At 54.4% G+C, this 25,841-nt stretch overlaps 1 protein-coding gene across 2 annotated transcripts in view; it reads right to left on the reverse strand.

Annotated features, from left to right (window-relative positions):
• Positions 1–25,841, reverse strand: part of LOC144486056 (von Willebrand factor A domain-containing protein 5A-like) — a 235,819-nt gene that overhangs the window by 184,370 nt on the left and 25,608 nt on the right. For both annotated transcript variants that reach the window (XM_078204158.1, XM_078204159.1), the window contains exons 7-9: positions 24,851–25,020; positions 20,990–21,078; positions 13,944–14,088 (exon numbers count right to left, since the gene is read on the reverse strand). In XM_078204158.1, the coding sequence (XP_078060284.1) occupies positions 13,944–14,088; positions 20,990–21,078; positions 24,851–25,020 (404 nt within the window). The remainder of the gene's footprint in view (positions 1–13,943; positions 14,089–20,989; positions 21,079–24,850; positions 25,021–25,841) is intronic.

The following is a 25,841-nucleotide window of genomic DNA, read 5'->3' on the forward strand; positions in this document are numbered from 1 at the left end:
AAGTGAGAGAGAGAAAGCGAGAGAGTGAAAGTGAGAGAGTGGAAGCGAGAGAGTGAAAGCGAGAGAGTGGAAGCGAGTGAGTGGAAGCGAGAGAGAGAAAGCGAGAGAGTGGAAGCGAGTGAGTGGAAGCGAGAGAGTGAAAGCGAGAGAGTGAAAGCGAGAGAGTGAAAGCGAGAGAGTGAAAGCGAGAGAGAGAAAGCGAGAGAGTGAAAGTGAGAGAGTGAAAGCGAGAGAGAAAGCGAGAGAGAGACAGCGAGAGAGTGGAAGCGAGAGAGAGAAAGTGAGAGAGTGAAAGCGAGAGAGAGAAAGCGAGAGAGTGAAAGCGAGAAAGTGAAAGTGAGAGAGTGGAAGCGAGAGAGAGAAAGCGAGAGAGTGAAAGCGAGAGAGTGGAAGCGAGAGAGAGAAAGCGAGAGAGTGGAAGCGAGAGAGAGAAAGCGAGAGAGAGAGAAAGCGAGAAAGTGAAAGCGAGAGAGTGGAAGCGAGAGAGAGAAAGCGAGAGAGAGAAAGCGAGAGAGTGAAAGCGAGAGAGTGAAAGCGAGAGAGTGGAAGCGAGAGAGTGAAAGCAAGAGAGTGAAAGCGAGAGATTGAAAGCGAGAGAGTGAAAGCGAGAGAGTGAAAGCGAGAGAGTGAAAGCGAGAGAGAGAAAGCGAGAGAGTGAAAGCGAGAGAGTGAAAGCGAGAGAGTGAAAGCGAGAGAGTCGAAGCGAGAGAGTGAAAGCGAGAGAGTGAAAGCGAGAGAGTGAAAGCGAGAGAGAGAAAGCGAGAGAGTGGAAGCGAGAGAGAGAAAGCGAGAGAGTGGAAGCGAGAGAGTGGAAGCGAGAGAGAGAAAGCGAGAGAGAGAAAGCGAGAGAGAGAAAGCGAGAGAGTGGAAGCGAGAGAGTCGAAGCGAGAGAGTGGAAGCGAGAGAGAGAAAGCGAGAGAGAGAAAGCGAGAGAGTGGAAGCGAGAGAGTGAAAGCGAGAGAGTGAAAGCGAGAGAGTGGAAGCGAGAGAGTCGAAGCGAGAGAGTCGAAGCGAGAGAGTGGAAGCGAGAGAGTGAAAGCGAGAGAGTCGAAGCGAGAGAGTGGAAGCGAGAGAGAGAAAGCGAGAGAGAGAAAGCGAGAGAGTGAAAGCGAGAGAGTGGAAGCGAGAGAGAGAAAGCGAGAGAGAGAAAGCGAGAGAGAGAAAGCGAGGGAGAGAAAGCGAGAGAGTGAAAGCGAGAGAGAGAAAGCGAGAGAGTCAAAGCGAGAGAGTGGAAGCGAGAGAGTGAAAGCGAGAGAGTCGAAGCGAGAGAGTGGAAGCGAGAGAGAGAAAGCGAGAGAGAGAAATCGAGAGAGTGAAAGCGAGAGAGTGGAAGCGAGAGAGAGAAAGCGAGAGAGAGAAAGCGAGAGAGAGAAAGAGAGAGAGAGAAAGCGAGAGAGAGAAAGCGAGAGAGAGAAAGCGAGAGAGTGGAAGCGAGAGAGAGAAACCGAGAGAGTGGAAGCGAGAGAGAGAAAGCGAGAGAGAGAAAGCGAGAGAGTGGAAGCGAGAGAGAGAAAGCGAGAGAGTGGAAGCGACAGAGAGAAAGCGAGAGAGTGGAAGCGAGAGAGAGAAAGCGAGAGAGTGGAAGCGAGAGAGAGAAAGCGAGAGAGAGAAAGCGAGAGAGTGAAAGCGAGAGAGTGAAAGCGAGAGAGTGAAAGCGAGAGAGTGAAAGCGAGAGAGTGAAAGCGAGAGAGAGAAAGCGAGAGAGTGGAAGCGAGAGAGTGGAAGCGAGAGAGTCGAAGCGAGAGTGTGGAAGCGAGAGAGTGAAAGCGAGAGAGTCGAAGCGAGAGAGTGGAAGGGAGAGAGTGGAAGCTAGAGAGTGAAAGTGAGAGAGTCAAAGCGAGAGAGTGAAAGTGAGAGAGTGAAAGCGAGAGAGTCAAAGCGAGAGAGTGAAAGTGAGAGAGTGGAAGCTAGAGAGTGAAAGTGAGAGAGTCAAAGCGAGAGAGTGAAAGTGAGAGAGTGGAAGCGAGAGAGAGAAAGCGAGAGAGTGAAAGCGAGAGAGAGAAAGCGAGAGAGTGAAAGTGAGAGAGTCAAAGCGAGAGAGTGAAAGTGAGAGAGTGGAAGCTAGAGAGTGAAAGTGAGAGAGTCAAAGCGAGAGAGTGAAAGTGAGAGAGTGGAAGCGAGAGAGTGAAAGTGAGAGAGTCAAAGCGAGAGAGTGAAAGTGAGAGAGTCAAAGCGAGAGAGTGAAAGTGAGAGAGTGGAAGCGAGAGAGAGAAAGTGAGAGAGTGAAAGCGAGAGAATGAAAGCGAGAGAGTGAAAGCGAGAGAGTCAAAGCGAGAGAGTGAAAGCGAGAGAGTGAAAGCGAGAGAGTGAAAGCGAGAGAGAGAAAGCGAGAGAGAGAAAGCGAGAGAGTGGAAGCGAGAGAGAGAAAGCGAGAGAGTGAAAGCGAGAGAGTGGAAGCGAGAGAGAGAAAGCGAGAGAGTGAAAGCAAGAGAGAGAAAGTGAGAGAGAGAAAGCGAGAGAGTGGAAGCGAGAGAGTCGAAGCGAGAGAGTGGAAGCGAGAGAGAGAAAGCGAGAGAGAGAAAGCGAGAGAGTGGAAGCGAGAGAGTGAAAGCGAGAGAGTGAAAGCGAGAGAGTGGAAGCGAGAGAGTGGAAGCGAGAGAGTCGAAGCGAGAGAGTGAAAGCGAGAGAGTGAAAGCGAGAGAGAGAAAGCGAGAGAGTGGAAGCGAGAGAGAGAAAGCGAGAGAGTGGAAGCGAGAGAGTGGAAGCGAGAGAGAGAAAGCGAGAGAGAGAAAGCGAGAGAGAGAAAGCGAGAGAGTGGAAGCGAGAGAGTCGAAGCGAGAGAGTGGAAGCGAGAGAGAGAAAGCGAGAGAGAGAAAGCGAGAGAGTGGAAGCGAGAGAGTGAAAGCGAGAGAGTGAAAGCGAGAGAGTGGAAGCGAGAGAGTCGAAGCGAGAGAGTCGAAGCGAGAGAGTGGAAGCGAGAGAGTGAAAGCGAGAGAGTCGAAGCGAGAGAGTGGAAGCGAGAGAGAGAAAGCGAGAGAGAGAAAGCGAGAGAGTGAAAGCGAGAGAGTGGAAGCGAGAGAGAGAAAGCGAGAGAGAGAAAGCGAGAGAGAGAAAGCGAGGGAGAGAAAGCGAGAGAGTGAAAGCGAGAGAGAGAAAGCGAGAGAGTCGAAGCGAGAGAGTGGAAGCGAGAGAGTGAAAGCGAGAGAGTCGAAGCGAGAGAGTGGAAGCGAGAGAGAGAAAGCGAGAGAGAGAAAGCGAGAGAGAGAAATCGAGAGAGTGAAAGCGAGAGAGTGGAAGCGAGAGAGAGAAAGCGAGAGAGAGAAAGCGAGAGAGAGAAAGAGAGAGAGAGAAAGCGAGAGAGAGAAAGCGAGAGAGAGAAAGCGAGAGAGTGGAAGCGAGAGAGAGAAAGCGAGAGAGTGGAAGCGAGAGAGAGAAAGCGAGAGAGAGAAAGCGAGAGAGTGGAAGCGAGAGAGAGAAAGCGAGAGAGTGGAAGCGAGAGAGAGAAAGCGAGAGAGTGGAAGCGAGAGAGAGAAAGCGAGAGAGTGGAAGCGAGAGAGAGAAAGCGAGAGAGAGAAAGCGAGAGAGTGAAAGCGAGAGAGTGAAAGCGAGAGAGTGAAAGCGAGAGAGTGAAAGCGAGAGAGTGAAAGCGAGAGAGAGAAAGCGAGAGAGTGGAAGCGAGAGAGTCGAAGCGAGAGTGTGGAAGCGAGAGAGTGAAAGCGAGAGAGTCGAAGCGAGAGAGTGGAAGGGAGAGAGAGAAAGCGAGAGAGTGAAAGTGAGAGAGTCAAAGCGAGAGAGTGAAAGTGAGAGAGTGGAAGCTAGAGAGTGAAAGTGAGAGAGTCAAAGCGAGAGAGTGAAAGTGAGAGAGTGGAAGCGAGAGAGAGAAAGCGAGAGAGTGAAAGTGAGAGTCAAAGCGAGAGAGTGAAAGTGAGAGAGTCAAAGCGAGAGAGTGAAAGTGAGAGAGTGGAAGCGAGAGAGAGAAAGTGAGAGAGTGAAAGCGAGAGAGTGAAAGCGAGAGAGTGAAAGCGAGAGAGTGAAAGCGAGAGAGAGAAAGCGAGAGAGAGAAAGCGAGAGAGTGAAAGCGAGAGAATGAAAGCGAGAGAGTGAAAGCGAGAGAGTGAAAGCGAGAGAGTGGAAGCGAGAGAGAGAAAGCGAGAGAGTGAAAGCGAGAGAGAGAAAGTGAGAGAGAGAAAGCGAGAGAGTGGAAGCGAGAGAGTCGAAGCGAGAGAGAGAAAGCGAGAGAGAGAATGCGAGAGAGTGGAAGCGAGAGAGTGAAAGCGAGAGAGTGAAAGCGAGAGAGTGGAAGCGAGAGAGTGGAAGCGAGAGAGTCGAAGCGAGAGAGTGGAAGCGAGAGAGTGAAAGCGAGAGAGTCGAAGCGAGAGAGTGGAAGCGAGAGAGAGAAAGCGAGAGAGTGGAAGCGAGAGAGAGAAAGCGAGAGAGAGAAAGCGAGAGAGAGAAAGCGAGGGGGAGAAAGCGAGAGAGAGAAAGCGAGAGAGTCGAAGCGAGAGAGTGGAAGCGAGAGAGTTGAAGCGAGAGAGTGGAAGCGAGAGAGAGAAAGCGTGAGAGAGAAATCGAGAGAGTGAAAGCGAGAGAGTGAAAGCGAGAGAGTGGAAGCGAGAGAGAGAAAGCGAGAGAGAGAAAGCGAGAGAGAGAAAGCGAGAGAGAGAAAGCGAGAGAGTGGAAGCGAGAGAGAGAAAGCGAGAGAGAGAAAGCGAGAGAGTGAAAGCGAGAGAGTGAAAGCGAGAGAGTGAAAGCGAGAGAGTGAAAGCGAGAGAGTGAAAGCGAGAGAGTGAAAGTGAGAGAGTGGAAGCGAGAGAGAGAAAGCGAGAGAGTGAAAGCGAGAGAGTGAAAGCGAGAGAGTGAAACCGAGAGAGTGAAAGTGAGAGAGTCAAAGCGAGAGAGTGAAAGTGAGAGAGTGAAAGTGAGAGAGTGGAAGCGAGAGAGTGGAAGCGAGAGAGAGAAAGCGAGAGAGTGAGAGTGAAAGTGAGAGAGTGAAAGCGAGAGAGTGAAAGTGAGAGAGTGAAAGTGAGAGAGTGAAAGTGAGAGAGTGAAAGTGAGAGTGTCAAAGCGAGAGAGTGAAAGTGAGAAAGAGAAAGCGAGAGAGTGAAAGTGAGAGAGTGAAAGTGAGAGAGTGAAAGTGAGAGAGTGAAAGCGAGAGAGAGAAAGCGAGCGAGCGGGAGCGAGTGAAAGGGAGCGAGCGAAAGGGAGCGAGCGAGCGGGAGCGAGTGAAAGGGAGCGAGCGAAAGGGAGCGAGCGAGCGGGAGCGAGCGAAAGGGAGCGAGCGAGCAGGAGCGAGCGAGCGGGAGCGAGTGAAAGGGAGCGAGCGAGCGGGAGCGAGCGAGCGGGAGCGAGTGTAAGGGAGCGACCGAAAGGGAGCGAGCGAGCGGGAGCGAGTGAAAGGGAGCGAGCGAGCGGGAGCGAGTGAAAGGGAGCGAGCGAGCGGGAGCGAGCGAGCGGGAGCGAGTGAAAGGGAGCAAGCGAAAGGGAGCGAGCGGGAGCGAGCGAAAGGGAGCGAGCGAAAGGGAGCGAGCGAGCGGGAGCGAGCGAGTGAGTGAGTGAAAGTGAGTGAGTAAAAGGGAGCGAGCGAAAGGGAGCGAGCGAAAGGGAGCGAGCGAAAGGGAGCGAGTGAAAGGGAGCGAGCGAAAGGGAGCGAGCGAGCGGGAGCGAGCGAGTGAGTGAGTGAAAGTGAGTGAGTGAAAGGGAGCGAGCGAAAGGGAGCGAGCGAAAGGGAGTGAGTGAAAGTGAGTGAGTGAAAGGGAGCGAGCGAAAGGGAGCGAGCGAAAGGGAGCGAGCGAAAGGGAGCGAGCGAGCGGGAGCGAGTGAAAGGGAGCGAGTGAAAGGGAGCGAGCGAAAGGGAGCGAGTGAAAGTGAGTGAGTGAAAGGGAGCGAGCGAAAGGGAGCGAGCGAAAGGGAGCGAGCGAAAGGGAGCGAGCGAGCGGGAGCGAGTGAAAGGGAGCGAGTGAAAGGGAGCGAGCGAAAGGGAGCGAGCGAGCGGGAGCGAGTGAAAGGGAGCGAGCGAAAGGGAGCGAGCGAGCGGGAGCGAGCGAAAGGGAGCGAGTGAAAGGGAGCGAGTGAAAGGGAGCGAGCGAGCGGGAGCGAGCGAAAGGGAGCGAGCGAAAGGGAGCGAGCGAAAGGGAGCGAGTGAAAGGGAGCGAGCGAAAGGGAGCGAGCGAGCGGGAGCGAGTGAGTGAGTGAGTGAGTGAGTGAAAGGGAGCGAGCGAAAGGGAGCGAGCGAAAGGGAGTGAGTGAAAGTGAGTGAGTGAAAGGGAGCGAGCGAAAGGGAGCGAGCGAAAGGGAGCGAGCGAAAGGGAGCGAGCGAGCGGGAGCGAGTGAAAGGGAGCGAGTGAAAGGGAGCGAGCGAAAGGGAGCGAGTGAAAGTGAGTGAGTGAAAGGGAGCGAGCGAAAGGGAGCGAGCGAAAGGGAGCGAGCGAAAGGGAGCGAGCGAGCGGGAGCGAGTGAAAGGGAGCGAGTGAAAGGGAGCGAGCGAAAGGGAGCGAGCGAGCGGGAGCGAGTGAAAGGGAGCGAGCGAAAGGGAGCGAGCTAGCGGGAGCGAGCGAAAGGGAGCGAGCGAAAGGGAGCGAGTGAAAGGGAGCGAGCGAGCGGGAGCGAGCGAAAGGGAGCGAGCGAAAGGGAGCGAGCGAAAGGGAGCGAGCGAAAGGGAGCGAGCGAAAGGGAGCGAGCGAAAGGGAGCGAGCGAAAGGGAGCGAGCGAAAGGGAGCGAGCGAGCGGGAGCGAGCGAGTGAGTGAGTGAAAGTGAGTGAGTGAAAGGGAGCGAGCGAAAGGGAGCGAGCGAAAGGGAGCGAGTGAAAGGGAGCGAGCGAGTGAGTGAGTGAAAGGGAGCGAGTGAAAGTGAGTGAGTGAAAGGGAGCGAGCGAAAGGGAGCGAGCGAAAGGGAGCGAGCGAAAGGGAGCGAGCGAGCGGGAGCGAGTGAAAGGGAGCGAGTGAAAGGGAGCGAGCGAAAGGGAGCGAGCGAGCGGGAGCGAGTGAAAGGGAGCGAGCGAAAGGGAGCGAGCGAGCGGGAGCGAGCGAAAGGGAGCGAGTGAAAGGGAGCGAGTGAAAGGGAGCGAGCGAGCGGGAGCGAGCGAAAGGGAGCGAGCGAAAGGGAGCGAGCGAAAGGGAGCGAGTGAAAGGGAGCGAGCGAAAGGGAGCGAGCGAGCGGGAGCGAGCGAGTGAGTGAGTGAAAGTGAGTGAGTGAAAGGGAGCGAGCGAAAGGGAGCGAGCGAAAGGGAGTGAGTGAAAGGGAGCGAGCGAAAGGGAGCGAGCGAAAGGGAGCGAGCGAAAGGGAGCGAGCGAGCGGGAGCGAGTGAAAGGGAGCGAGTGAAAGGGAGCGAGCGAAAGGGAGCGAGTGAAAGTGAGCGAGTGAAAGGGAGCGAGCGAAAGGGAGCGAGCGAAAGGGAGCGAGCGAAAGGGAGCGAGCGAGCGGGAGCGAGTGAAAGGGAGCGAGTGAAAGGGAGCGAGCGAAAGGGAGCGAGCGAGCGGGAGCGAGTGAAAGGGAGCGAGCGAAAGGGAGCGAGCGAGCGGGAGCGAGCGAAAGGGAGCGAGTGAAAGGGAGCGAGTGAAAGGGAGCGAGTGAGCGGGAGCGAGCGAAAGGGAGCGAGTGAAAGGGAGCGAGCGAAAGGGAGCGAGCGAAAGGGAGCGAGCGAAAGGGAGCGAGCGAAAGGGAGCGAGCGAGCGGGAGCGAGTGAAAGGGAGCGAGCGAAAGGGAGCGAGCGAAAGGGAGCGAGCGAAAGGGAGCGAGCGAAAGGGAGCGAGCGAAAGGGAGCGAGCGAAAGGGAGCGAGCGAAAGGGAGCGAGCGAAAGGGAGCGAGTGAAAGGGAGCGAGTGAAAGGGAGCGAGCGAGCGGGAGCGAGCGAATGGGAGTGAGCGAAAGGGAGCGAGCGAAAGGGAGCGAGCGAAAGGGAGCGAGCGAAAGGGAGCGAGCGAAAGGGAGCGAGCGAAAGGGAGCGAGCGAAAGGGAGCGAGCGAGCGGGAGCGAGCGAGTGAGTGAGTGAAAGTGAGTGAGTGAAAGGGAGCGAGCGAAAGGGAGCGAGCGAAAGGGAGCGAGTGAAAGGGAGCGAGCGAAAGGGAGCGAGTGAAAGGGAGCGAGCGAAAGGGAGCGAGCGAAAGGGAGCGAGCGAAAGGGAGCGAGTGAAAGGGAGCGAGCGAAAGGGAGCGAGCGAGCGGGAGCGAGCGAAAGGGAGCGAGCGAGCGGGAGCGAGCGAGTGAGTGAGTGAAAGTGAGTGAGTGAAAGGGAGCGAGCGAAAGGGAGCGAGCGAAAGGGAGCGAGCGAAAGGGAGCGAGTGAAAGGGAGCGAGCGAAAGGGAGCGAGCGAGCGGGAGCGAGTGAGTGAGTGAGTGAAAGTGAGTGAGTGAAAGGGAGCGAGCGAAAGGGAGCGAGCGAAAGGGAGTGAGTGAAAGTGAGTGAGTGAAAGGGAGCGAGCGAAAGGGAGCGAGCGAAAGGGAGCGAGCGAAAGGGAGCGAGCGAGCGGGAGCGAGTGAAAGGGAGCGAGTGAAAGTGAGAGAGTGAAAGTGAGAGAGTGAAAGCGAGAGAGAGAAAGCGAGCGAGCGGGAGCGAGTGAAAGGGAGCGAGCGAAAGGGAGCGAGCGAGCGGGAGCGAGTGAAAGGGAGCGAGCGAAAGGGAGCGAGCGAGCGGGAGCGAGCGAAAGGGAGCGAGCGAGCAGGAGCGAGCGAGCGGGAGCGAGTGAAAGGGAGCGAGCGAGCGGGAGCGAGCGAGCGGGAGCGAGTGAAAGGGAGCGACCGAAAGGGAGCGAGCGAGCGGGAGCGAGTGAAAGGGAGCGAGCGAGCGGGAGCGAGTGAAAGGGAGCGAGCGAGCGGGAGCGAGCGAGCGGGAGCGAGTGAAAGGGAGCAAGCGAAAGGGAGCGAGCGAGCGGGAGCGAGCGAAAGGGAGCGAGCGAAAGGGAGCGAGCGAGCGGGACCGAGCGAGTGAGTGAGTGAAAGTGAGTGAGTGAAAGGGAGCGAGCGAAAGGGAGCGAGCGAAAGGGAGCGAGCGAAAGGGAGCGAGCGAAAGGGAGCGAGTGAAAGGGAGCGAGCGAAAGGGAGCGAGCGAGCGGGAGCGAGTGAGTGAGTGAAAGTGAGTGAGTGAAAGGGAGCGAGCGAAAGGGAGCGAGCGAAAGGGAGTGAGTGAAAGTGAGTGAGTGAAAGGGAGCAAGCGAAAGGGAGCGAGCGAAAGGGAGCGAGCGAAAGGGAGCGAGCGAGCGGGAGCGAGTGAAAGGGAGCGAGTGAAAGGGAGCGAGCGAAAGGGAGCGAGTGAAAGTGAGTGAGTGAAAGGGAGCGAGCGAAAGGGAGCGAGCGAAAGGGAGCGAGCGAAAGGGAGCGAGCGAGCGGGAGCGAGTGAAAGGGAGCGAGCGAAAGGGAGCGAGCGAAAGGGAGCGAGCGAGCGGGAGCGAGTGAAAGGGAGCGAGCGAAAGGGAGCGAGCGAGCGGGAGCGAGCGAAAGGGAGCGAGTGAAAGGGAGCGAGTGAAAGGGAGCGAGCGAGCGGGAGCGAGCGAAAGGGAGCGAGCGAAAGGGAGCGAGCGAAAGGGAGCGAGTGAAAGGGAGCGAGCGAAAGGGAGCGAGCGAGCGGGAGCGAGTGAGTGAGTGAGTGAGTGAGTGAGTGAGTGAGTGAGTGAAAGGGAGCGAGCGAAAGGGAGCGAGCGAAAGGGAGTGAGTGAAAGTGAGTGAGTGAAAGGGAGCGAGCGAAAGGGAGCGAGCGAAAGGGAGCGAGCGAAAGGGAGCGAGCGAGCGGGAGCGAGTGAAAGGGAGCGAGTGAAAGGGAGCGAGCGAAAGGGAGCGAGCGAAAGGGAGCGAGCGAAAGGGAGCGAGCGAGCGGGAGCGAGTGAAAGGGAGCGAGTGAAAGGGAGCGAGCGAAAGGGAGCGAGCGAGCGGGAGCGAGTGAAAGGGAGCGAGCGAAAGGGAGCGAGCTAGCGGGAGCGAGCGAAAGGGAGCGAGCGAAAGGGAGCGAGTGAAAGGGAGCGAGCGAGCGGGAGCGAGCGAAAGGGAGCGAGCGAAAGGGAGCGAGCGAAAGGGAGCGAGCGAAAGGGAGCGAGCGAAAGGGAGCGAGCGAAAGGGAGCGAGCGAAAGGGAGCGAGCGAAAGGGAGCGAGCGAAAGGGAGCGAGCGAGCGGGAGCGAGCGAGTGAGTGAGTGAAAGTGAGTGAGTGAAAGGGAGCGAGCGAAAGGGAGCGAGCGAAAGGGAGCGAGTGAAAGGGAGCGAGCGAGTGAGTGAGTGAAAGGGAGCGAGTGAAAGTGAGTGAGTGAAAGGGAGCGAGCGAAAGGGAGCGAGCGAAAGGGAGCGAGCGAGCGGGAGCGAGTGAAAGGGAGCGAGTGAAAGGGAGCGAGCGAAAGGGAGCGAGCGAGCGGGAGCGAGTGAAAGGGAGCGAGCGAAAGGGAGCGAGCGAGCGGGAGCGAGCGAAAGGGAGCGAGTGAAAGGGAGCGAGTGAAAGGGAGCGAGCGAGCGGGAGCGAGCGAAAGGGAGCGAGCGAAAGGGAGCGAGTGAAAGGGAGCGAGCGAAAGGGAGCGAGCGAAAGGGAGCGAGTGAAAGTGAGCGAGTGAAAGGGAGCGAGCGAAAGGGAGCGAGCGAAAGGGAGCGAGCGAAAGGGAGCGAGCGAGCGGGAGCGAGTGAAAGGGAGCGAGTGAAAGGGAGCGAGCGAAAGGGAGCGAGCGAGCGGGAGCGAGTGAAAGGGAGCGAGCGAAAGGGAGCGAGCGAGCGGGAGCGAGCGAAAGGGAGCGAGTGAAAGGGAGCGAGTGAAAGGGAGCGAGTGAGCGGGAGCGAGCGAAAGGGAGCGAGTGAAAGGGAGCGAGTGAAAGGGAGCGAGCGAAAGGGAGCGAGCGAAAGGGAGCGAGCGAGCGGGAGCGAGTGAAAGGGAGCGAGCGAAAGGGAGCGAGCGAAAGGGAGCGAGCGAAAGGGAGCGAGCGAAAGGGAGCGAGCGAAAGGGAGCGAGCGAAAGGGAGCGAGCGAAGGGGAGCGAGCGAGTGAGTGAGTGAAAGGGAGCGAGCGAAAGGGAGCGAGCGAAAGGGAGCGAGCGAAAGGGAGCGAGTGAAAGGGAGCGAGTGAAAGGGAGCGAGCGAGCGGGAGCGAGCGAAAGGGAGCGAGCGAAAGGGAGTGAGTGAAAGTGAGTGAGTGAAAGGGAGCGAGCGAGCGGGAGCGAGCGAAAGGGAGCGAGCGAAAGGGAGCGAGCGAGCGGGAGCGAGTGAAAGGGAGCGAGTGAAAGGGAGCGAGCGAAAGGGAGCGAGTGAAAGTGAGTGAGTGAAAGGGAGCGAGCGAAAGGGAGCGAGCGAAAGGGAGCGAGCGAAAGGGAGCGAGCGAGCGGGAGCGAGTGAAAGGGAGCGAGTGAAAGGGAGCGAGCGAAAGGGAGCGAGCGAGCGGGAGCGAGTGAAAGGGAGCGAGCGAAAGGGAGCGAGCGAGCGGGAGCGAGCGAAAGGGAGCGAGTGAAAGGGAGCGAGTGAAAGGGAGCGAGCGAGCGGGAGCGAGCGAAAGGGAGCGAGTGAAAGGGAGCGAGTGAAAGGGAGCGAGCGAAAGGGAGCGAGCGAAAGGGAGCGAGTGAAAGGGAGCGAGCGAAAGGGAGCGAGCGAAAGGGAGCGAGCGAAAGGGAGCGAGCGAAAGGGAGCGAGCGAGCGGGAGCGAGCGAGTGAGTGAGTGAAAGTGAGTGAGTGAAAGGGAGCGAGCGAAAGGGAGCGAGCGAAAGGGAGCGAGCGAGCGGGAGCGAGCGAGTGAGTGAGTGAAAGTGAGTGAGTGAAAGGGAGCGAGCGAAAGGGAGCGAGCGAAAGGGAGCGAGTGAAAGGGAGTGAGCGAGTGAGTGAGTGAAAGGGAGCGAGTGAAAGTGAGTGAGTGAAAGGGAGCGAGCGAAAGGGAGCGAGCGAAAGGGAGCGAGCGAGCGGGAGCGAGTGAAAGGGAGCGAGTGAAAGGGAGCGAGCGAAAGGGAGCGAGCGAGCGGGAGCGAGTGAAAGGGAGCGAGCGAAAGGGAGCGAGCGAGCGGGAGCGAGCGAAAGGGAGCGAGTGAAAGGGAGCGAGTGAAAGGGAGCGAGCGAGCGGGAGCGAGCGAAAGGGAGCGAGCGAAAGGGAGCGAGCGAAAGGGAGCGAGTGAAAGGGAGCGAGCGAAAGGGAGCGAGCGAGCGGGAGCGAGCGAGTGAGTGAGTGAAAGTGAGTGAGTGAAAGGGAGCGAGCGAAAGGGAGCGAGCGAAAGGGAGTGAGTGAAAGTGAGTGAGTGAAAGGGAGCGAGCGAAAGGGAGCGAGCGAAAGGGAGCGAGCGAAAGGGAGCGAGCGAGCGGGAGCGAGTGAAAGGGAGCGAGTGAAAGGGAGCGAGCGAAAGGGAGCGAGTGAAAGTGAGTGAGTGAAAGGGAGCGAGCGAAAGGGAGCGAGCGAAAGGGAGCGAGCGAAAGGGAGCGAGCGAGCGGGAGCGAGTGAAAGGGAGCGAGTGAAAGGGAGCGAGCGAAAGGGAGCGAGCGAGCGGGAGCGAGTGAAAGGGAGCGAGCGAAAGGGAGCGAGCGAGCGGGAGCGAGCGAAAGGGAGCGAGTGAAAGGGAGCGAGTGAAAGGGAGCGAGTGAGCGGGAGCGAGCGAAAGGGAGCGAGTGAAAGGGAGCGAGTGAAAGGGAGCGAGTGAAAGGGAGCGAGCGAAAGGGAACGAGCGAAAGGGAGCGAGCGAGCGGGAGCGAGTGAAAGGGAGCGAGCGAAAGGGAGCGAGCGAAAGGGAGCGAGCGAAAGGGAGCGAGCGAAAGGGAGCGAGCGAAGGGGAGCGAGCGAGTGAGTGAGTGAAAGGGAGCGAGCGAAAGGGAGCGAGCGAAAGGGAGCGAGCGAAAGGGAGCGTGTGAAAGGGAGCGAGTGAAATGGAGCGAGCGAGCGGGAGCGAGTGAAAGGGAGCGAGCGAAAGGGAGCGAGCGAAAGGGAGCGAGCGAAAGGGAGCGAGCGAAAGGGAGCGAGCGAAAGGGAGCGAGCGAAAGGGAGCGAGCGAGCGGGAGCGAGCGAGTGGAGCGAGCGAAAGGGAGCGAGCTGAAAGGGAGCGAGCGAAAGGGAGCGAGGAGCGAGGAAGCGAGCTGAAAGGGAGAGCGAGGAAAGGGAGCGAGCGAAAGGGAGCGAGCGAAAGGGAGCGAGCGAAAGGGAGCGAGCGAAGGGAGCGAGCGAAAGGGAGCGAGCGAAGGGGCGAAGGAGCGAGCGAAAGTGAGTGAGTGAAAGGGAGCGAGCGAAAGGGAGCGAGCGAAGGGAGCGAGTGAAAGGGAGCGAGCGAAAGGGAGCGAGCGAAAGGGAGCGAAGCAATAGCGAGCGAGGGGGAGAGGAGCGAGCGAAAGGGAGCGAGCGAAAGGGAGCGAGCGAAAGGGAGCGAGCGAAAGGGAGCGAGCGAAAGGGAGCGAGCGAAAGGGAGCGAGCGAGCGGGAGCGAGCGAGTGAGTGAGTGAAAGTGAGTGAGCGAAAGGGAGCGAGCGAAAGGGAGCGAGCGAAAGGGAGCGAGTGAAAGGGAGCGAGCGAAAGGGAGCGAGGGAGCGAAGGAGCGAGCGAAGGGAGCGGCGAAAGGGAGCGAGCGAAAGGGAGCGAGCGAAAGGGAGCGAGCGAAAGGGGAGGAGCGAAAGGGGAGCGAGCGAGCGGGAGCGAGCGAGTGAGTGAGTGAAAGTGAGTGAGTGAAAGGGAGCGAGCGAAAGGGAGCGAGCGAAAGGGAGCGAGTGAAAGGGAGCGAGCGAAAGGGAGCGAGCGAAAGGGAGCGAGCGAAAGGGAGCGAGCGAAAGGGAGCGAGCGAAAGGGAGCGAGCGAGCGGGAGCGAGCGAGTGAGTGAGTGAAAGTGAGTGAGTGAAAGGGAGCGAGCGAAAGGGAGCGAGCGAGCGGGAGCGAGCGAGTGAGTGAGTGAAAGTGAGTGAGTGAAAGGGAGCGAGCGAAAGGGAGCGAGCGAGCGGGAGCGAGCGAGTGAGTGAGTGAAAGTGAGTGAGTGAGAGAGCGAGGGAGACTCTAAGAACACTCTGGTTTGTCCGTGTTGCGCAAGAACGATACTTTTCACTGTCTCCCAATGCAATAATACTGACAATAATAAATGGAGTTCTGGTGCTTACCTGCCGCGGGTGTCCCGGTTTACAGGGTGTTCTGTAAATGGCGGAGAGGGGATTCAGGATCTCCGTTCCACCCATGTCAGCATCCACACCCTTCAGATCCTCCAGTGCCTTCTGCATCGACTCCTGATTATACTCGACACTCTCACTGCACGAGAGGGAGAGACAGAGAGGAACAGAGAAGCAGCAAGAGAGAGGCAGAGAGGGAGAGACAGAGAGGGGGAGGCAGAGAGGGGGAGACAGAGAGGGAGACAGAGAGAGGCAGAGAGGGAGACAGAGAGAGAGAGACAGAGAGAGAGAGAGAGAGACAGAGAGAGAGAGAGAGAGAGACAGAGAGGGAGACAGAGAGAGAGAGACAGAGAGAGAGAGAGAGAGAGGCAGAGAGGGAGACAGAGAGAGAGAGACAGAGAGAGAGAGAGAGACAGAGAGAGAGAGAGAGAGAGACAGAGAGGGAGACAGAGAGAGAGAGACAGAGAGAGAGAGACAGAGAGGGAGAGACAGAGAGAGAGACAGAGAGAGAGACAGAGAGAGAGAGAGAGACAGAGAGAGGGAGAGACAGAGAGGGGGAGGCAGAGAGGGAGACAGAGAGAGAGAGACAGAGAGAGAGAGAGAGAGAGACAGAGAGAGGGAGAGACAGAGAGGGGGAGGCAGAGAGGGAGACAGAGAGAGAGAGACAGAGAGAGAGAGAGAGAGGCAGAGAGGGAGACAGAGAGAGAGAGACAGAGAGAGAGAGAGAGAGAGACAGAGAGAGAGAGAGAGAGAGGCAGAGAGGGAGACAGAGAGAGAGAGACAGAGAGAGAGAGAGAGACAGAGAGAGGGAGAGACAGAGAGGGGGAGGCAGAGAGGGGGAGGCAGAGAGGGGGAGACAGAGAGGGGGAGACAGAGAGGGGGAGGCAGAGAGGGGGAGGCAGAGAGGGAGACAGAGAGAGAGAGACAGAGAGAGAGAGAGACAGAGAGAGGGAGAGACAGAGAGGGGGAGGCAGAGAGGGGGAGACAGAGAGGGGGAGGCAGAGAGGGGGAGGCAGAGAGGGGGAGGCAGAGAGGGGGAGACAGAGAGGGGGAGGCAGAGAGGGGGAGGCAGAGAGGGAGACAGACAGACAGAGAGAGAGAGACAGAGAGAGAGAGAGAGACAGAGGCAATAATGAGAGTCATTGAATAAATAGTGGCTGGGATTTTCTCACTGGTATCTTATATATGACTGTGTACAGTTGCACAGACAGTAATCCTTACCCTGCTGAATAAACAGTGACTGTGTAATCCTTACACAGAACAAAGAGCAGTACAGCACAGGAACAGGCCCTTCGGCCCTCCAGGCCTGCGCCGATCATGATGCCTGCCCAAACTGAAACCGTACGCACTTCCGGAGTCTGTAGCCTCCCATTCCCATCCTATTCATGTGTTCGTCTAGTTGCCCCTTAAGTGCCGCGATTGTACCTGCACCCACCACCTCCCCGGGCAGCGCGTTCCAGACATTCACCACCCTCCGTGTAAAAAACTTACCTCGCACATCTCCTCTAAACTTTCCCCCACGCACCTTAAACCCATGTCCCCGAGTACTTGACTTTTCTACCCTAGGAAAGAGTATCTGACTGTCCACTCTGTCCATGGCCACTCAATCTTGTAAACCTCTATCAGGTCACCCTTCAACCTCTTGTTGTTCCAGTGAGAACAAAGCGAGTTTCTCCAACCTCTCCTCATAGCTAATGCCCTCCATACCAGGCAACATCCTGGTAAACCTCTTCTGTACCCTCTCCAAAGCCTCCACATCCTTCTGGTGGTGCGGTGACCAGAATTGAACACTATATTCCAAGTGCGGCCTAACTAAGGTTCTGTACAGCTGCAGCATGACCTGCCAATTATTATACTCAATGCCCCAGCCGATGAAGACAAGCATGCCGTATGCCTTCTTGACTGCCTTATCCACCTGCGTTGCCACTCTCAGTGATCGGTGGACATGTACACCCAGATCCCTCTGCCTGTCAATACTCCTAAGGGTTCTACCATTTACTGTGTAATTCCTACATGCATTGGACCTTCCAAAACGCATTACCTCACACTTGTCCGGATTAAACTCCATCTGCCATTTCTCCGCCCAAGTCTCCAACTGGTCTATATCTTGCTGTATCCTCTGACAATCCTCTTCACTATCCGCAACTCCACCAATTTTTGTGTCATCTGTGAACTTACTAATCAGACCAGCTACATTTTCCACCAAATCATTTATTATATACTCAGAACAACAAAGGTCCCAGAACTGATCCCTGTCTAACACCGCTAGTCATGATGTGGAGATGCCGGCGTTGGACTGGGGTAAGCACAGTAAGAAGTCTCACAACACCAGGTTAAAGTCCAACAGGTTTATTTGGTAGCAAATACCATAAGCTTCCGGAGCGCTGCCCCTTCGTCAGATGGAGCGAAAATTTCACTCCATCTGACGAAGGGGCAGCGCTCCGAAAGCTTATGGTATTTGCTACCAAATAAACCTGTTGGACTTTAACCTGGTGTTGTGAGACTTCTTACTGTGCTAACACCGCTAGTCACAGCTTTCCATTCATAGAGTCATAGGAGGTTTACAGCATGGAAACAGGCCCTTCGGCCCAACTTGTCCATGCTGCCCTTTTTTAAAAACCCCTAAGCTAATCCCAATTGCCCGCATTTGGCCCATATCCCTCTATACCCATCGTACCCATGTAACAATCTAAATGCTTTTTAAAAGACAAAATTGTACCCGCCTCTACTACTGCCTCTGGCAGCTCGTTCCAGACACTCACCACCCTCTGTGTGAAAAAATTGCCCCTCTGGACCCTTTTGTATCTCTCCCCTCTCACCTTAAACCTATGCCCTCTAGTTTTAGACTCCTCTACCTTTGGGAAAAGATGTTGACTATCTCGCTGATCTGTGCCCCTCATTATTTTATAGACCTCTATAAGATCACCCCTCAGCCTCCTACACTCCAGAGAAAAAAGTCCCAGTCTATCCAGCCTCTCCTTATAACCCAAACCATCAAGTCCCGGTAGCATCCTAGTAAATCTTTTCTGCACTCTTTCTAGTTTAATAATATCCTTTCAAAAATAGGGTGACCAGAATTGCACACAATATTCCAAGTGTGGCCTTACAATGTCTTGTACAACTTCAACAAGACGTCCCAACTCCTGTATTCAATGTTCTGACCGATGAAACCAAGCATGCCGAATGCCTTCTTCACCACTCTGTCCACCTGTGACTCCACTTTCCAGGAGCTATGAACCTGTACCCCTAGATCTCTTTGTTCTGTAACTCTCCCCAACACCCTACCATTAACTGAGTCAGTCCTGCCCTGGTTCAATCTACCAAAATGCATCACCTCGCATTTGTCTAAATTAAACTCCATCAGCCCTCTGGCCCAATTGATCAAGATCCTGTTGCAATCAGAAATAACTTTCTTCACTGTCCACTATGCCACCAATCTTGGTGTCATCTGCAAATTTACTAACCACGCCTCCTATATTCCCATCCAAATCATTAATATAAATGACAAATAACAGTGGACCCAGCACTGATCCCTGAGGCACACCACTGGTCACAGGTCTCCAGTTTGAAAAACAGCTCTCTACAACCACCCTCTGGCTTCTGTGAAGAAGCCAATTTTGTATCCATTTAGATACCTCACCCTGGATCCCGTGAGATTTAACCTTATGCAACAACCTACCATGCGGTACTTTGTCAAAGGCCTTGCTAAAGTCCATGTAGACAACATCAACTGCATTCGGAAAAGTACCCCTCTACTGCCACCCTCTGCCTTCTATGTCCAAGCCAGTTCTGTATCCATCCTGCCAGCTCTCCTCTGATCCTGTGTGACTTCACCTTTCATACCAGTCCATCATGAGGTACCTTGTCAAAGACTTTCCTGAAGTGCATGTATACAACATGCCCAGTCGGTTAGGATTATATTCACTGGAGTTTAGAAGAATGAGAGGGGATCTCATGGAAACTTATAAAATTCTAACAGGGTTAGACAGGGTAGATTCAGAAAGAATGTTCCCGATGGTGGGAGGAGTCCAGAACTAGGGGTCAAGGTTTGAGGATAAGGGGGTAAGCCTTTTAGAACTGAGATGAGGAGAAATTTCTTCTCCCAGAGGGTGGTGAATGTGTGGAATTCACCGCCACAGAAAGTAGCTGAGGCCAAAACATTGTTTGATTTCAAGAACAAATTAGATATAGCTCTTGGGGCTAAAGGGATCGAAGGATGTGGGGGCGGGAGCGGGGAATCATAGAAACATAGAAACCCGACAGTGCAGAAGGAGGCCATTCGGCCCATCGAGTCTGCACCGACCACAATCCCACCCAGGCACTACCCCCACATATTTACCCGCTAACTACGCATCTCAGGGACAATTTTTAACCTGGCCAATCAACCTAACCCGCACATCTTACGGAGATGAGGGGTTTGGATTATGAGGAGAGGCTGAGGAGATTGGGTTTGTACTCGTTGGAGTTTAGAAGGATGAGGGGGGATCTTATGGAGACTTATAAGATAATGCGGGGGCTGGATAGGGTGGAGGCGGAGAGATTCTTTCCACTTTTAGTAAGGAAGTTAAAACTAGAGGACACAGCCTCAAAATAAAGGGGGGTCGGTTTAAGACAGAGTTGAGGAGGAACTTCTTCTCCCAGAGGGTGGTGAATCTCTGGAATTCTCTGCCCACTGAGGTGGTGGAGGCTACCTCGCTGAATATGTTTAAAGCGCGGATGGATGGATTCCTGATCGGTAAGGGAATTAAGGGTTATGGGGATCAGGCGGGTAAGTGGTACTGATCCACGTCAGATCAGCCATGATCTTATTGAATGGCGGGGCAGGCTCGAGGGGCTAGATGGCCTACTCCTGCTCCTATTTCTTATGTTCTTATGTTCTTATCTTTGGACAATCAGGATATTGAATTTAATGATCAGCCATGATCATAATGAATGGTGGAGCGGGTGCGAAGGGCCTCCTCCTGCTTCCAGTTTCCATATTTCTATGCAGAAGTGTGAGGTGATACACTTTGGAAGGTGTAATTTGACAAGAAAGTACTCAATGAATGGTAGGACACGAGGACGTTCAGTAGAACAAAGGGACCTTGACGTGTTTGTCCACAGATCCCTGAAGACAGAAGGGCATGTTCGGGGTGGTGAAGAGGGCATGTGGGACGCTTGCCTTTATCAATCGAAGCACAGATCACAAAAGCAGAGAGGTCATGTTGGAGTTGTGTAGAACTTTGGTGAGGCCACAGCTGGAGCGCTGTGTGCAGTTCTGGTCACCACACTATAGGAAGGATGTGGACACACTGGAGGGAGTGCAGAGGAGATTCACCAGGATGCTGCCTGGGATGGAACACTGAAGTTACGAAGAGAGGTTGGAAAAGGCTTGGGTTGTTTTCGTTGGAGCAGAGAAGACTGAGGGGCGACCTGATCGAGGTGTACAAGATTATGAGGGGCATGGACAGGGTGGATAGGGAGCAGCTGTTCCCCTTACCACCAGGGACCCGGGTTCGATTCCCAGCTCGGGACACCGTCTGTGTGGAGTTTGCACGTTCTCCCCGCGTCTGCGTGGGTTTCCTCCGGGTGCTCCGGTTTCCTCCCACAGTCCAAAAATGTGCGGGTTAGGTTGGTTGGCCATGCTAAATTGCTCCTTAACGTTAGGAGGATTAGTAGGGTAAATATAACTATAAATATAAATTTAACCCTGATAAATGTGAGGTGATTCATTTTGGTCGGACAAATTTAAATGTGGATTACAGGGTCAAAGATAGGGTTCTGACGAATGTGGAGGAACAGAGAGATCTTGGGGTTCATATCCACAGATCTCTGAAGGTTGCCACTCAAGTGGATAGAGCTGTGAAGAAGGCCTATAGTGTGTTGGCGTTCATTAACAGGGGGTTTGAGTTTAAAAGCCGTGGGGTTATGCTGCAACTGTACAGGACCTTGGTGAGACCACATTTGGAATATTGTGTGCAGTTCTGGTCACCTCACTATAAGAAGGATGTGGAGACACTGGAAAGAGTGCAGAGGAGATTTACCAGGATGCTGCCTGGTTTGGACAGTAGGTCTTATGAGGAAAGGTTGAGGGAACTTGGGCTTTTCTCTTTGGAGCGGAGGAGGTTGAGAGGAGACTTGATAGAGGTTTATAAGATGATGAGGGGGATAGATAGAGTGAACGTTCAAAGACTATTTCCTCGGGTGAATGGAGTGGTAACGAGGGGGCATAACTATAGGGTTCATGGTGGGAGATATAGGAAGGATGTCCGAGGTAGGTTCTTTACTCAGAGAGTGGTTGGGGTGTGGAATGGACTGCCTGCAGGGATAGTGGAGTCAGAAACTTTAGGAACATTTAAGAAGCTATTGGATAGGCACATGGAGTACTTCGGGATGATAGGGAGGAAATAGCTTGATCTGGGTTTCAGACAAAGCTCGGCACAACAACGTGGGCCGAAGGGCCTGTTCTGTGCTATACTGTTCTATGTTCTAAATATGTGGGGTTATGGGGATAGGGCCTGGGTGAGATTCTGGTCGGTGCAGACTCGATGGGCCGAATGGCCTCCTTCTGCACTGTAGGTATTCTATGATTCTATGATTAGTTGAAGGGTCAGTTACGAGGGGACACAGGTTCAAGGTGAGGGGTGAGAAGTTTAGGGGGGATGTGAGGAAAAACATTTTTACCCAGAGGGTGGTGGCGGTCTGGAATGCGCTGCCTGGGAGGGTGGTGGAGGCGGGATGCCTCACATCCTTTAAAAAGTACCTGGATGAGCACTTGGCACGTCATCACATTCAGGGCTATGGGCCAAGTGATGGCCAGTGGGATTATGTGGGAGGTCGGGTGCTTCTAATACATCAGTGCGGGCTCAATGGGCCGAAGGCCTCTGCTACGCTGTTTGGTTCTTTGAAGCTTCTCACTCTGTCTGTCGGTCGACTTTGAGCCCAGGCCGCGAGGGGTGAAAGGTCACGTCCGCGGGCGTGGTCCAGGGACGGTGACTGCATCCTGTGCTAAAGTCAAGTTGCGCGCCTGCCCCGATTTCCTGTCTTAAAAAGCCACTTACGGGAAGAAAGACTTGAACGTGCTCCCGAATCCGTAAATGTTGAAGTAACATCCCATGGGAAGGCTCTTCAGGAGCAGCAGTAGGGTATCCTGTAGGAGGAAAGTTCCTGTTAATCAGCGTTCCTCGCCAAAGTTCCCGGACCTCCACGGGAATCCAGTGCATTTCGCCTTGTCACTCGATGGGAGTTTATTATTTATTTAACTTATTAGCGTCACAAGTAGGCTTACATTGACACTGCAATGAAGTTACTGTGAAAATCCCTTAGTCGCCACACTCTGACGCCTGTTCGGGTTACACGGAGGGAGAATTTAGCACGGCCAATCCACCCTAACCAGCACATCTTTGGACACTAAGGTGAATTTAGCACAGCCAATCCACCTAACCTGCACATCTTTGGACACTAAGGGACAATTTAGCATGGCCAATCCACCTAACCTGCACATCTTTGGACACTAAGGGACAATTTAGCACGGCCAATCCACCTAACCTGCACATCTTTGGACACTAAGGGACAATTTAGCATGGCCAATCCACCTAACCTGCACATCTTTGGACACTAAGGGACAATTTAGCATGGCCAATCCACCTAACCTGCACATCTTTGGACACTAAGGGACAATTTAGCATGGCCAATCCACCTAACCTGCACATCTTTGGACACTAAGGGACAATTTAGCATGGCCAATCCACCTAACCTGCACATCTTTGGACACTAAGGGACAATTTAGCATGGCCAATCCACCTAACCTGCACATCTTTGGACACCAAGGGACAATTTAGCATGGCCAATCCACCTAACCTGCACATCTTTGGACACTAAGGGACAATTTAGCATGGCCAATCCACCCAACCTGCACATCTTTGGACACTAAGGGACAATTTAGCATGGCCAATCCACCTAACCTGCACATATTTTGGACTGTGGGAGGAAACCAGAGCACCCGGAGGAAACACGCAAACACGGGGAGAAGTCTGAAGGACTTAGAAGGATAAGGGGGGGATCTCATTGAAACTTCCAGAATACTGAAGGGCCTGGATAGCGTGGACGTGGGGAAGATGTTTCCATTAGTAGGAGAGACAAGGATCCGAGGGCACAGCCTCAGAGTAGAGGGAGACCGTTTAAAACCGAGATGAGGTGCCACTGTGCCGCCCAGTGTGAACTCAACCTAGTCCATCACACAAACCAGCCTCCCATCCATTGACTCTGTCTATACTTCCCGCTGCCTCGGCAAAGCAGCCGGCATCATCAAGGACCCCACGCACCCCGGACATTCTCTCTTCCACCTTCTTCCGTTGGGAAAAAGATACAAAAGTCTGAGGTCACGCACCAACCGACTCAAGAGCAGCTTCTTCCCTGCTGCTGTCAGACTTTTGAATGGACCCTACCTCTTCTTGAGTTGATCTTTCTCTACACCCTAGCTATGACTGTAACAGTATAATGTGGAGATGTCGGTGTTGGACTGGGGTGGGCACAGTCAGAAGTCTCACAACACCAGGTTAAAGTCCAGCAGATTGATTTGGAATCATGAGATTTCAGAGCGCTGCTTGCATAGAACATAGAACAGTACAGCACAGAACAGGCCCTTCGGCCCACGATGTTGTGCCGAGCTTTATCTGAAACCAAGATCAAGCTATCCCACTCCCTATCATCCTGGTGTGCTCCATGTGCCTATCCAATAACCGCTTAAATGTTCCTAAAGTGTCTGACTCCACTATCACTGCAGGCAGTCCATTCCACACCCCAACCACTCTCTGAGTAAAGAACCTACCTCTGATATCCTTCCTATATCTCCCACCACGAACCCTATAGTTATGCCCCCTTGTAATAGCTCCATCCACCCGAGGAAATAGTCTTTGAACGTTCACTCTATCTATCCCTTTCATCATTTTATAAACCTCTATTAAGTCTCACCTCAGCCTCCTCCACTCCAGAGAGAACAGCCCTAGCTCCCTCAACCCTCCCTCAAGGGTGGCACGGTAGCACAGTGGTTAGCACTGCTGCTTCACAGCTCCAGGGTCCCGGGTTCGATTCCCGGCTCGGGTCACTGTCTGTGTGGAGTTTGCACATTCTCCTCGTGTCTGCGTGGGTTTCCTCCGGGTGCTCCGGTTTCCTCCCACAGTCCAAAGATGTGCAGGTTAGGTTGATTGGCCAGGTTAAAAATTGCCCCTTAGAATTCTAAAATGCATAGGTTAGAGGGATTAGTGGGTAAAATATGTGGGGGTAGGGCTGGGTGGGATTGTGGTCGGTGCAGACTCGATGGGCCGAATGGCCTCCTTCTGCACTGTAGGGTTTCTATGATTCTATGAACCTTTCCTCATAAGACCTACCCCCCAAACCAGGCAGCATCCTGGTAAATCTCCTCTGCACTCTTTCCAGCGCTTCCACATCCTTCTTATAGTGAGGTGACCAGAACTGCACACAATATTCCAAATGTGGTCTCACCAAGGTCCTGTACAGTTGCAGCATAACCCCACGACTCTTAAACTCCAACCCCCTGTTAATAAAAGCTAACACACTATAGGCCTTCTTCACAGCTCTATCCACTTGAGTGGCAACCTTTAGAGATCTGTGGATATGGACCCCAAGATCTCTCTGTTCCTCCACAGTCTTCAGAACCCTACCTTTGACCCTGTAATCCACATTTAAATTAGTCCTACCAAAATGAATCACCGCACATTTGCAGTGGAGCAAAACCCAGGGAGTGTGGGCTGCAGCACGAGAGGGATGTATGAAAAGGGTTAAACAGGCAGCACTGGAGCATCCACATTCACTGCAGGCAGACAGGACAAAATACACTAACTACATCTCAGACACAGCACTAAAACAGTCACACCTCACACCCCAGGTGGTATTGCTCCATGGTAACAACAACCATATGAGGATTGATGTCAATTATCAAGGCTCCAAAAGGCCTAGGGGAACCACTGTGTCTCTGAAAACTGAATTAAATATCCAGGAGATGGGACAATTAACACCACATCAAAATCAGTTTGACAAACACAATGCTTTGGTATTGTAAACGGCAAGACAGGAGATGTCCGGAAAACGATTAAAAACTAAAGCGCACAAGACAATGTAATCAAAAACAGAACTCGAAACCAATTCCAAGTAAAGCAATGATGACCTGATGTAAATGTAATGCTTTGCAATGTGAAGAATCTGTAAGATCCAATGCTCGGTAGAGTAGTTCGGAAGCAAGCTGTGGTTATACCCACGAGTTCTGATCTCCCCCCAATGCATGTTGAATCATGCCGTTTTTGTTGAAGTTTGACATGGTCTCGGAAGATTCAGGACATTCATTACCTCCTACACTGTTCCTTCATCGCCTGACCAAGGAGCAGCGCTCCGAAAGCTGGTGATTCCAAATAAACCTGTTGGACTTTAACCTGGAGTGGTGAGACTTCTTACTGTAATACTATATTCTGCACCCTCTCTTTCTCTTTGAACGGTATGCTTTGTCTGTTTCGCGCGCAAGAAACAATACTTTTCACTGTATCCCAATACGTGACAATAATAAATCTGCACGCGCACACGCACACACACGCACATGCACGCACGCACGCACACACGCACGCACGCACGCACGCACGCACGCGCACGCACGCACACGCACACACACGCACGCACGCACGCACGCGCGCGCACGCACGCACGCACGCACGCACACGCGCACACACACACACGTACGCACACACGCACACACGCACGCACGCACGCGCACGCACGCACGCACGCACACGCACACACACACACGTACACACGCACGCACACACGCACGCACGCACGCACACGCGCGCACGCACGCACACACACGCACGCACACACACACGCACGCACACACGCACGCACACATTGATTACCTTGGCGCTTTGGATGCGGCTGCGCCCCTTATCGTCGTCAGACATCTGACAGCCCATGCTTCCAGAACGGTCCATGAGGAAGATGAACTCCCCGCAGGTAACCTGGGAAGGTGTCTCAGGAAGGCGGGGATAGATGTTGACCATGACGGCCGGGTCTCCCATCAGGGTCCCTGGATAAAAGACGGAGCAGGAGCAGAGCTGAAGAGTCACGGTCTGCCCAACTCCCACACAAGCCTTTCCCCAACCACCCCCCCCACACAAACCCAGACTCTGGTCCATCCGGAATAAGAGTCTGTTCTTTCATCCATCCCCCAAGGTAGCCTGTCCCGAACCTTCCTTCGTCCAATACCAAAGAAAAACGGTCCCCAACACAATCTCTCTCCCCCCGTGCCCGTCCCCAACACAACCTGTCCCCAACACAACCTGTCCCCAACACAACCTGTCCCCAACACACTCTCTCCTGTCAGCGTCATCAGCAAGTACAGCCCTTGGTAATTACATTGTTATTTGCCCCGTTACAGACTGGTGATGGTTATTGGAGCAACCTCCAATAGAATCATAGAATCCCTGCAGTGCAGAAGGAGGCCATTCAACCCATCGAGGCTGCACATTCTCCCCGTGTCTGCATGGGTTTCCTCCGGGTGCTCCGGTTTCTTCCCACTGTCTGAGAGATGTGCAGGTTAGGTGGATTGGCCATGCTAAATTGCCCCTTAGTGTCCAAAGATGTGCAGGTTAGGTGAATTAGCCATGCTAAATTGTCCCTTAGTGTCCAAAGATGTGCAGGTTAGGTGGATTGGCCGTGCTAAATTGCCCCTTAGTGTCCAAAGATGTGCTGATTCGGTGGATTGGCAGTGCTAAATTGCCCCTTAGTGTCCAAAGATGTGCAGGTTAGGTGGATTGGCCATGCTAAATTGTCCCTTAGTGTCCAAAGATGTGCAGGTTAGGTGGATTGGCCGTGCTAAATTGCCTCTTAGTGTCCAAAGATGTGCAG

The sequence above is a fragment of the Mustelus asterias genome, unplaced genomic scaffold, assembly GCF_964213995.1.
Source record: "Mustelus asterias unplaced genomic scaffold, sMusAst1.hap1.1 HAP1_SCAFFOLD_280, whole genome shotgun sequence".
In the NCBI taxonomy this organism is placed as follows: domain Eukaryota; kingdom Metazoa; phylum Chordata; class Chondrichthyes; order Carcharhiniformes; family Triakidae; genus Mustelus; species Mustelus asterias.